Genomic DNA, 12,856 nt, shown 5'->3' on the forward strand with positions numbered 1-12,856 from the left:
AAGTGAGCTTATAGAGTTCATTAGATGAAAGGAAAATATTGGAATGATAATACATCTTCCAACTTAAAAACTGCTATTATTTGGTGGAAAAGAATAAAAAAAAAGGAAACAAGTGTGTGTGTGTGTGTGTGTACGGGTGTGTGTACATGCAGAAATATTCAACCAAATCTGAGTGGGGAAAAGGGTAGTTAAGTGTACACAGTATTCGAAGAACAGAATAAATGAAGATACAAAGAACAGTAAGGTAAGATAGTCCAACTGAAGGCAAAATGGCAGATTCCACTTTAATCTACTAATTAAGACAAACTGTAAGTAACACAGGTACACTGAAGTGTACGTCCCCCAGCAATTCTTGGTTGAAGTTTTGAAAATAGCTCAGTTTACCTTACAATACCATCATCATCATTGTTTAATGTCTGCTTTCCATGCTGGCATGGGTTGGATGGTTTGACTGAGGACTGGCAAGCTGAGAAGCTGCACCAGGCTCCAATCTGATGAAGCAAGATTTCTACAGCCAACCACTCCAAGAATGTAACGGGTGCTTTTTATGTGCCACTGGCATGGGAGCCAGTCAAATGGCACTGGCGTTGGCCATGCTTGAGTAGTGCTTTTTATGTGCCACTGACATGGATGCGTGCCAATCAGGTAGCACTGGCATCAATTATGCTTGAATGTTGCTTTTTACGTGCCACTGGCACGGGTGCCAGTCAGCCAGCACTGGCATTTTCCACCCTCAAATAGTCCTTTTTACGTGCCAGTCAGGGGGCACTGGTATTGGCCAGTATGACAATTCTTACCTTATACACACAATCAACTTCAAAAGAACATCGTTTACTAATTATAGCAGGGGTTCCCAAACTTCTCCGGGCTGCCACCCCCTTGACACCCAAACCACATTCCTAGCACCCCCTTCCACCCCAAATAACTATCACAAACTTAGACCCCTTCTGAAGCAAATTCAAAGCAATTGTATTTCACAAATAAAATTTAACCCAATGAACCCATTATTTTGTTGTTTTTACATGAATTGCCACACCATTATCACCCCACTTTTCTTCAATTCCCCCTTGGAACTTTCCACTGCTCCCAGGAAAATAATCAGTACTACATTCATATATGAAAAAAACAGCATATTACCCAGTTAATATTTAACTGTTTGGAGATAGAATTTACTGTGGCCTTGACATCAAGAATAGCGAGCCAATAAAAAAACCTCTATATGGTTACTCAGCCTGCAAGAAATACCAGCCCTGTACACCATCTTAAAAGAATAAATAAATTGGATCATGTACTGGGGTCGATGTAATCAACTTAATCCTTTTGTCTGTCCTTGTTTGTTCCCTCTATGTTTAGCCCCTTGTGGGCAATAAAGAATAAATATGGGGTACATTATTCCGGAGAGAAAAAAAGGACAGTACAGTCATGTGTGCCTTTAATAATAGGTTTGTGTAATCAGAACCAACTTGGAGGTTAAACAACAATAATAATATTAAGGAACATAGTATCATTTTTATGAGATACAAAAAGAATAATGGTGTTATTTAAATTGTTGTATCTTAGAAGACAAATACATACATACATATGTGTGTGTGTGTGTGTAATATATACATATATGTGTGTATTATTGAATGACAAGGAATTGGGTAATCAACTTCATTAGTTTACAGCTAGTATACTGCTACAAGAAGCAGTGCACTCAGAGTTAAGTTTTTGTGCATCTTCTATACCACAAAAAAGCTAATGAAGTTAATTTCTGTTCCCTTGTCACTCAATAATTTATGTTGTGTGTTGGACTCACCTAATGCTTTATTCTAAAGCATATGTGTATTGAGTTCTAACAAGTATTAGTATCATGATGCCAAAACAAAATTATTATGTACTCCTTACTCTCTCTTTTCCTTGTTTCAGTCATTTGACTGTGGCCATGCTGGAGCACTGCCTTTAGTTGAATAAATCAACCCCAGGACTTATTCTTTGTAAGTGTAGTACTTATCCTATTGATCTCTTTTGCTGAACTACTAAGTTATGGGGACATAAACATACCAACATCATTTGTCAAGTGATGGTGGGGGGACAAACACAGACACACAAACATATACACACACATACATACATACATATATATATATATATATATATATATATATATATATATATATATATATATATATATATACAACTGGCTTCTTTCAGTTTCTATCAACCAAACCAAATCCACTCACAAGGCTTTGGCTGGCCTGAGGCTATAGTAGAAGACACTTGCTCAAGGTGCCACGCAGTGGAACTGAACCTGGAACCATATGGTTGGTAAGCAAGCTAATTACAAGTCAGAAAACATGCACTTGCTTCTAACTTTAATCTTTTGTGTATGAATGGCTATGTTCCATGGATTTGAGACATGCAGAAGACAGGTGAAGACTGGAGAAGGTGAAGCTAGTATACTCTGATGGCGTGCAACATCAGTGTGCATGTACAACAAAATGCAAATGAGTTGAAAGAAAAGTTAGGCATAAGATGAATCAGATGTCGCATGGAAGAGAGAAGAAGACTACGATGGTTTGGTCGTGTGTTGCATATGGATGACTTCAGCTGTATAAAGAAGTGCCAATCATTTAAAGTGGATGGAACCTGGTTTATGAAAAGAAAACAATTCCTCAAAAATCTTGTCTAATTAATCTCACAAATATTTGATAATTTGTTAGATAATTGGAAACCACATGTAAGACCATTCACAAATGGCTGAAAAAAGTTGCCATAAGTTCACTACATCTTGTTTGTTGTTAACACAATGTTTCGGCTGATATACCCTCCAGCCTTCTTCAGGTGTCTAAGGGAAATTTCGAACCTGAGTTCTCATTCCTAAGGTATTTTTCAATGTTATTATTTTTGTTATTATTATCATTATTGTTATTGTTCAGGTCACTGCTTGGAATCGAACTCAGAATCTTGGGGTTGGTAGCCTGCGCTCTTAACCACTACACCATATGGCCATGAGCATATAGTGTAATTGGCAACAAACAAAATGAGGACAAATATCTGTCGAATGTAAATAATGTACATAATTCCTCATCTCTTAAATATAGAACTGTATTACGTTCACGACAATCAGAGAAAGAAATGTCTCTACTGAAGAAATGACATAAACACAATGTATTTATTTCTTTATTGTCCACAGGGGATTAAACATAGAGGGGACAAACAAGGACAGACAAAGGGTTTAAGTCGATTATACTGAAAGGATGAAAGGCAAAGTCGACCTCAGTGGAATTTGAACTCAGAGCGTAGCGGCAGACAAAATACTGCTAAGCATTTCGCCTGGCATGCTAACGATTCTGCTAGTTCGTTAGTATGGTCATAGGAACAGGCTTGGCTGTGTGGTTAGGTACTTTGTTCTGCAACCATATGAGTCCAGATTTAATCTCAATGTAAGGCACTTTGAGCAATTAGCTTCTTATTTCTTTATTGCCCACAAGGGGCTAAACATAGAGGGGACAAACAAGGGCAGACAAAGAGATTAAGTCAATTACATCGACCATGAAAGGATGAAAGGCAAAGTTGACCTTGGTGGAATTTGAACTCAGAACATAACGGCAGACAAAATACCGCTAAGCATTTCGCTTGGCATGCTAATGTTTCTGCCAGCTCGCCGCCTTGAGCAATTAGCTTCTACAATAGACTTGGGTTGAGCAGTGCCATAGGAGTGAAATTTGGCAGAAGGAAACTGCACAGCAGCTTGTGGCACATATGTAAATGAGTGTAGATTTGTTTGTGTGTTCTTCAGATAAACACTGCTGGGGCAGAAGTGACATTTGTCTATGTTCTGCATAAATTGTATGTTCTGCAGTTTGAGGAGTGAAGACCAGTTTATCTCGCTTTGTTGAAAACAAATAACAGTTAGCATCATAAAGGGCATCCAGCTGTAAAATACTGCATCAAGAAGTGTCAACCAACTGAGATAAAAGTTAACCATTGGTAGGGTTTGAACTCAGAGCACAGGAGTCAGAACACATAGCAAAATACATTCTAGTCAAATGTTCTAACAATTCTGCTAATATGCTGTCCTTTACACATCTCTTTAATTAGTCTATAAGAATTGATATTGAAACAAACAAAATGCGTTCACAAACTTTTAACAGCCAACATTTTTTTACTGTCTGTTTACCTCTACTCCTACGTAGGACACTCTGAATTCTTATATGAGCAAAGAAAGTAATGTAAGTGTTGTGTAATAACTTAGAGTTCCTAGATGTGTTAGTCCATAGTATTTTTACGTATGTAGGTATCCAATTTCAAAGTTTGGTATACAGAAGAATACAGAACAGTTACTATCAAAAAGCTTTTTAAAAAATGCCAATTAAGTCTAAGCTGAAGATTAAAGTTAGAAGCAGGTGCATGTTTTCTGACAAAGGAAAATAAATGAGAAAGTGCATGGTGTAAGTACAATCCATCAGAACATGATAATAATAATTATCTAGCAGCTATTATAGTAATATGCACTAAATGAGTTACTTATCTGTTTCTTAACTGATTTAAACGGTAAAATATTAACCGTTTCAAAAGTTTAGCTTTTGGTTTCTGTTTTATGATTTATGAATTAATTTAGATTCTAGAAAGAGATATTTTAAATGAATGAGTAAAAAATATTTATTAGAAAGTGCCAGAAGTTTTTGAAGATTGAAAGGTTGAAGAGCAATGCTCTCAAGCACATTGCTGTTGACAATGCTTAAGATTACAGTTCACTTATAGCAGACAACTGGGAGCATCTATGAGACATTCAGCTCTGTGAATGGAGCAAGGTTCCAGCCAGTGGGAAGATGACATGATGGTAGAATAGTACAATAGATAGAGCCATCAAAGTTTAAGAGAGACACTCAAAAGAATAGAAGAAAACGAGGAACAAGCAACAACAGCAAGTAGCTAGATGAGGAACTGTACAATAGATATATTTACCAGTGAGAAATGAAGAGGTCTGCCAATATTTTTCTATTTCCTCATTCCCTAGCAAAAGATATGTATTGGAAATAACCAATAAAATTACCAAAATTTCGTCCCTGAACTTTTATGGAATAAGAGTTAATCTTCCTCGGGAACATCTACGGCTGAATGTACCTAATACATCATCTAAAAGGATATTCACAAACGTCTAAAACATTTATTTATTGCAGCTATTCAGAGGAAGCTTTTGTGTAAACAACACTAAACAAAACAAAAATATTATTCCTGCTAGTTCCAAAGAATCCTTTGTTATTCTAGAAATAACAATTGTTGTTTTCATTAATCGCTTTCACCGATTCGTTCTTTCCTTAATTTATATTCCTGCTTTTTCCACCTATTCCAATAGTTCTATAAATACATTTCCTACCTTATCCAGTTGAGACATTCCCACCTTTATCCCCTTTGTCTTATTTCTAGTCTAATTAAGAGCTTCTTACCTTCCAAAAATATATTCCAAAGCCATTTATAACCATTACCTTATCCTATGAGATGATACCTTAAGCAAAAATAATTTCATATTCTATTTTCTTTTTCAAAGGTTTTAAAATTGATTGAGAGTAAACATAACACCTAGAATGATTAATATAATTATTAGCTTTTATAAAGTTCAAAGAAAAAATCTTACAATTGGCAAGAACTGTAAATGTTCACAGTTCCTGCTCAAAATTACAGGAACAAGATTACCAACAAAATCAAATTTGGAGAAATTTTGTCAAAAATCAATTCATTATAGATTGGGAATTACCAGGAGTTAAGAAAATGCTTCTAGGTCATATAATTTCTTGTCATTTTTAAAAGCAAAATTAGGAAGTTTGAGATGATACCCGAAGTTTCAAGTCAAAATATAAGCATCTTAGAAGGCAGAATGGAATAGTGGAAGATAAAAACACACACATACCAACACTAGGAAAAACAAAACAATTCAGAGCATTATCTATAATAATATCGAAGTAGATGCATGTGTTATGATTTGTTACCTGCTAACTTATTCTAGTGTGGACAAGCAAACATTATAACCTCCACTGCCTAATGAAATGTGCAACTTCTGGTCATTATTGCAGTGCGGTTCATCAGATCTTCATTCTGAGTTCAAATACTGCCTAAGTAAAATTTGTTTTTCATGCCTCCGGGGCCAATAAAATAAAGTACCAATCAAATACTGGGATTGATTTAATTAACTGATATAAATGTTTTTCAATAGACTACAGTACACACACACACCATGTGACAACTGGTGTTGGTTTGTCCCTGGTAACTTAGCAGTTTAGCTAAAGACCAACAATAAGTACAGGACTTAAAAGAGAAAGTACTGGAGTCAGTTTATTCAATTGAAACCCACCAAGGAAATGCTCCAGCATGACTACAGTTTAAATGAATTCAATAGAAAAGTTACAACAACTGGTACAAGCAAAAGAGTGAGGCTCTTCATTATCACTTCAACTGTAAGAAACAACAGTCAAATCTCCCACAAATGATACCCTAATGTTTCAAAAAAGGAGAATCACATTGGATATAGTTCTATAATATATGCAATATCTTAGAAAAGAATAGGATGGCCATGGCTGGAATGCCATTAATCACAGATCTGCCCAGTTGGGGCTAAATTAGATAAATATATTCAAAGTTAATATGATATCTTACATTTGTTTAAATAATATTTAATAATCATTTTCCAAAAATGATTACATTTTGAGATAATATTCTCTGATTTAATTCATATGAGATAATTATATTATAGGCAAAAAGCTTGGAATTTTAGAAGATGGGGCTAATTGATTACGACCCCAGTAGTTGACTGGTATGTATTTTATTAATCTCAAAAGGAGGAAAAACAAATTTGGCCTCAGCAGAATTTAAACCAGGAGAAATGCTGCCAAACATTTTGTCTGACATACTCTGCTTGCTGGCTGCTCTTTTTCTCTGAGGTGATATTCTCAGATTTAATTCACCTAAATAGAATTATCCTATATGTTGTAGACCAAGATAACACTGGACAGAAGAAGTAACTTGGAATCTATGCTTTCAAATGAAGATGAAAGTGAAGCTTTTAATAACGACAAGCACACAAGCAAGCATGCAATCAGAGTTTGGGTAGTATATAGATTTTGTGTTGAATACATTATACCTAATAACTTCAGCACTATCAAGGATAAACATACTTGTTAATTCTCTGATATTGAGACAGTCCAATATGATCATAAGTTCTCTAGTTTCGTGATGTTATGGGACTCTAATCCCTTAGGCTCAACAAATTCAGATTGAAGTATATACACATGAGAGAGAAAGGGTTTGTTGCTGTTGTTTAGTAAGAGCTCAGCCCTTATTGAGTAGACCCATTATCAAAGGCATTAAAGCAATTTTATTTTGTTTTTCAAGATTAGTGGATCCAAACCTCTTTAACTAATATACATTTTTAAAAGCAAAGTGATGTGGTTTTGAGGAATATTTAGCTGTTACTGTTAGCAGGCTAGATAACCATGTAAAGGCTCTTTCATTAGCTCAACACTGAAAGTTTTAAATAAAAAGTAACTGATAAGACAACATGTGCATTTGACAACATAAACTTTTTGAAATGTCATCAAAACAAGTTTATTTATTTTTATAGGTGGAAAAAGTCATTTGTAGAGGGTACGATATACATCCCTTTTCATGGATCATGTTTTCACAAACACATCAATAAGTACAAATCGATTTGTCAATCAAACAGCAGCTATGCTATCTGAATAATTATAACTGTGCATACTGTTGTCTCTGTTGATGATGTTATTAGTAAGAAAAAAAAATATGAACAATAATAACCTTGTATGTTTAAATGGCTGTGTTGGGTAGATTTGAAAATCTCTTCCCCCATCTCGTCAGAGAAAAGGGGTGATTTATATGAATGAGAAAGTCGCTATCTGAAAGATTACACTAGATCTTATCTAAATGGGTAAATTCTGTCAATTATTTGCAACTAATATTACTCTGATATATGTCAGGCTTTCTTACAAACGAACTTATTGCTTGTTTACATGTAAACGATCCAGAATCTCACACTTAAAATTGTATTCACGTTAATTTTTCAAATATGCCATGTAGAAGAAAACTGTACTTTTTAGCAAGGAGTTGCTTAATAGTTTAACAAGATGCAAATAGCTTTTGACAGGCATTGTTCTTGATTTTCCTGATAATGTGTTAAGAAAAAGAAAAAAAAGAAAAAGATGCGTTTGAAAGGCTTGGCTTTAATGAAGTTAACAGCCTTGCCTGTAGCCGGCAGTCAGTTGGGGAAACAAAATACAGAAGATGAAATATATATACCATACAAAGCTTTCCACAAACAAACTACAATAGTAATCTTTCATTGAAATTACATTACACCGTTAAGTAAAATATCCTTCTGTCATAAATATAACTGCATGAAATATTGTTTCGCTCCTTCTCTTAATCCACCATTATGAATAAAACAGACATATACATGTACCGTCAGTTCACTTACTGAGATCATCATGAATTATGTCTGTGATACAACATCAAGACAAATATGTATTTGTAGTTTTGCCAGTGACTTCGACCTCACCTTACTTTGCTTCTCTTTTCCAGTTCTCTTGTATATGAGCTTTTTGATGGATTCATTGAAGTTATTTGTGGCCATATTGTCTCCCGTTTCCAGATGTAATTTATCTCCACTACATTAAGTCAATAAGTCCTTTTCCATCACCATCATCATCATCATCATTTAACATCCACTATTCCATGCCTTAATGGAACAGATGGAACCTGTTGAGGATTTTCTATGGCCAGAGACCCTTTCTGTCACCAACCCTTACCTGTTCCCAAGCAAGATGATGGTTGTGCACATTTGTAACCATCATAATGTCAAGACAAGGGTAGACACAAATATGTGTGCGTGTGTCTGTATGTGTGGATATATATATATATATATATATATATATATATTTGGCTGCAGTTCAATCACTGAAACAAGTAAAAGATAAATCTCAGGTGCAGGAGTGGCTGTGTGGTAAGAAGCTTGCTTCTCAACCATGTGGTTCTGCGTTCAATCCCACTGCATGGCACCTTGGGCAAGTGTCTTCCATTATAGCCTTGGGCCGACCAAGGCCTTGTGAGTGGATCTAGTAGACGGAAACTGAAAGAAGTCCATTGTGTATATATATATATGTGAGTGGATCTAGTAGACGGAAACTGAAAGAAGTCCATTGTGTATATATATATATATATATATATATATGTATACTAGCAAACACACCCATCCTTTGGATGGTTTAAGTTGCTTTGGTGGTATTTTTCTCACCAAATAATTGAACTACCGAGAAGGTTTATGAGTCCCACAGCAACCTACATTTCCAATTAACCTAGGAATGGAAAATCATATTGAAGGCTGGTTATTGTGGAGGTTGTTGCACTTCGATGATTATAGAACGTATAAGTTTGCAAGTGATGCAAAGTAATGCTACTGAGGTGGGCATGGTCTGCAGTGCTGTTGGTGTTGTTGTATTGCTGTTGCAGGCATTAGATGGTGCTGACATGGACATTGTAAGCTTTCGCAACAACCAGGGTACACTGCCCTGCTTGCAATTGGCTGATAGCTTGCTCTCTCTGCACAACTGACAATCAGGTCATACCTGATGTGTCCGATTTTTAGACCCATAATCTCCACGAGATGCACATGCATTTCAGTTTTCATGACAATTGTTTGAGACTGCCACCCACAGCATTCCATGCAGCTGAAATTTGGCATCACATTTCAGGGAAAGTTGAAAGGTTACCTGCAATTTGTCTCTTAGCCATAAACCATCATGTTTTGGAATATTTATACTTACATGCCTGAAATAAATTTTCCGAATTTATTATATAAAAATGACATTTGAAAAAAATCACATTTCTTTTGTGGTTCAGAGTATTTAAAACATTAAACCAATGTAGCCCTGACAGGAGCCTCTGTATGGTCATTCTTTATTCTTTTACTTGTTTCAGTCAATTGACTGTGGCCATGCTGGAGCACCACCTTTTTTAGTCGAGCAAATCGATCCCAGGACTTATTCTTTTAAAGCCTAGTACTTATTCTATCGATCTCTTTTGCTGAACCGCTAAGTTACGGGGACATAAACACACCAGCATCGGTTGTCAAGCAATGTTGGGGGGACAAACACAGATACACAAACATATACACACACACATATATATATACATATATACAACAGGCTTCTTTCAGTTTCCGTCTACCAAATCCACTCACAAGGTTTTGGTCGGCCTGAGGCTATAGTAGAAGACACTTGCCCAAGGTGCCATGCAGTGGGACTGAACCTGGAACCATCTGGTTCGTAAGCAAGCTACTTACCACACAGCCACTCCTACACCTAAATAGGTCACTTGACCTATTAAAATCCAACTTTCAGATTTCACCAATCTTTAAAAAGGAAGCTGCTTATTGGATAATATAGTATTAGATATATTATGTCAAAAGTAATAAAGGATGGCCACAGCTTCGATAACAGATATGCTCCAACAGAGATGACCTGGGGTTAAACAACAACAACAACAATCTACCTGATAAGGTAAGTCATCTGCAAACTTTAACCTTTGAGCATTCAGAATACTCTGCCAAATGTAATGCTTATTTATATCACGTTGTTTTGAATTAAACATGTATTATCTCATAGCTTTGAGATGTCGATGATGTAAAAGTTTATTCCTAGAATGACATTGTAGGATAGCTGTGATAGGCCAGATCTGGTTGGTTTGAACATAGAACAGGTAGATTATTTGGGTCAGATACGGCTTGTTTAAATGCTAAAGGGTTAAGCCAGTATTTCCAGCAAATTAAACCACACCTGTGCTGGTGGCATGTGTAAAAAGATTCAAGCGAAGTCGTTGCCAGTACCGCCTGACTGGCCCCCATGCCGGTGGCACATAAAAAGCACCTACTACACTCTCGGAGTGGTTGGCGTTAGGAAGGGCATCCAGCTGTAGAAACTCTGCCAGATCAAGATTGGAGCCTGGTGCAGCCATCTGGTTCGCCAGCCCTCAGTCAAAATCGTCCAACCCATGCTAGCATGGAAAACGGACGTTAAACGATGATGATGATGATGATGGCAATAGAAAAAAAATCAGAAAACTGCTGAATTGTCTGTATTCACATATTTTCATGTTTTTTTGGCTTTTTATCAAGGCCTCATCCAGTCAGGTTGATTTCCTGGGCCAACCTGACTATCTGTCTCCGTCCCTCCGGATCTTTCACTAGTGTTTTTAGGTCTTCAACTTGGTATCCAACATCTTCTACAAGCTGTTGTATATAGGTCTTCCGTGGTCTTTCAGCCATTGTGGTACCATGATTTGGTGTCCACAGTAACACATTACTCATAAGTTCTTCTTTACTTCTTCAGTAGTGGCCGCTCTTGGATGGTTGATGAGAAAGTTGGTACAATCCCAAATAACCATTGTTTTGTTAGGTTCTCCCTCCAAGAGATATTAAGCACTGCTCGTAACATTCTGATTTTCATGTGATCAATGCAATACCCCAGCATGGCCACAGCCCAGTGACTGAAACAAGTAAAAGAATGTACAAATAAGACATATTTTTCATACTTACTAGTTATAATACCACACATAGCTAAGATGAAATGTTCTTCATCGGTTTTCTCCTGAGGCCAATCTTCTTTGTATGCGGTAAGAAAACTTTCCAGAGTCCCTTGCACAAGCAATAAAAATTCATTTACTTTATTCTGAAATATAAAATTGTAAATAAACAAACAAATTATAAATAAATGACTAAGATTAAAAGACATCATAAGCGCTAATCTAAGCTAGAAAAAATATACCACCCCCTCCGACGGGATTCAAACCTAGCTTCTATCATATTTCAGGCAACCACATTACTAGTTACACTACAGTATGCTTGTCATCTCTGTTAAATTAGGCTATATATGTTTTACTACTAGAAACTAATACTTCAACCTCAATAAATATCACATTTATTTCACAGATAATTCGATAGTCTCTTGGAGGCGGGTCCTGTTTTTTTTTGCATTTTCTTTTTTAGTCTTAAATTAGTGATGATAATGTTTTTTTATCAAATATATATATGTGTGTGTGTGTATGTATGCACACACTATGTATGTATGTGTGTATGAAAATATAACTTGAAATTACTTTTCTCATTCAATTTCAATTTATGTTTTGATATAAATTTGGAACAATTTCTGTAGTAACTGCACAGGAGAGGTATGTATATCTCCATCTGTGTATCATACTTAATATACACACACTGTCAATATGCCAGTTACTGTGCTATGTGTTTGGAGATAATGTCTCTTATGGATATGTGTTAAAAACACTATAAATATCAGCAGATGAAAATTCATCCCTGCAGTGACCAGTGAGAAAGCCAGGTGCATTTTGGCCTTTGAGGGCTTTTTAATGGTGCATACTGAAAGCCAGTGACGTGCTCAGATGAGAAGTTTTCAACTCTGATACAGGAAAGTGAAAACCCTTTTGTTACCATATTTCTGTTGAGAAGCTCTCTGTTTCTTTCAATTAATTTTAAATATAACAAAGAATTTAGTAAAATAACTTAGTTATCATTCAGCTAGTGTTAGAAACATAAATTGTGACTAAGGTTTGGAGGAAGATTTTAATACAAAATTTATGAAAACAAGACATTTGTACTACAGAGCCAGAGGCGGTTTCAGGTGGGTTGGTATCAAAAGGGTTAAGGTTCATTGATGTTGTGAGTGGCTGGCCAGCTGCACAAAAATCTAGTGTATGCAATTGAGGCAGTATTACTACTACCTTGTGTGTGTGTGTGTGTGTGCCAGGTTGAGGCCAAAGTTTTTCATATTTTAAACTAATTAATAGCTCAAAT

General features: G+C 36.0%; 1 protein-coding gene across 1 annotated transcript in view; it reads right to left on the reverse strand.

Annotated features, from left to right (window-relative positions):
• The window catches only part of LOC118763576 (heat shock factor 2-binding protein-like), a 342,154-nt gene that overhangs the window by 60,436 nt on the left and 268,862 nt on the right, over positions 1–12,856 (reverse strand). The window contains exon 6 of the mRNA XM_036503167.1: positions 11,585–11,717. Coding sequence (XP_036359060.1) covers positions 11,585–11,717 — 133 coding nt within the window. The remainder of the gene's footprint in view (positions 1–11,584; positions 11,718–12,856) is intronic.

The sequence above is a fragment of the Octopus sinensis genome, linkage group LG5 (assembly GCF_006345805.1).
Source record: "Octopus sinensis linkage group LG5, ASM634580v1, whole genome shotgun sequence".
Lineage (NCBI taxonomy): Eukaryota > Metazoa > Mollusca > Cephalopoda > Octopoda > Octopodidae > Octopus > Octopus sinensis.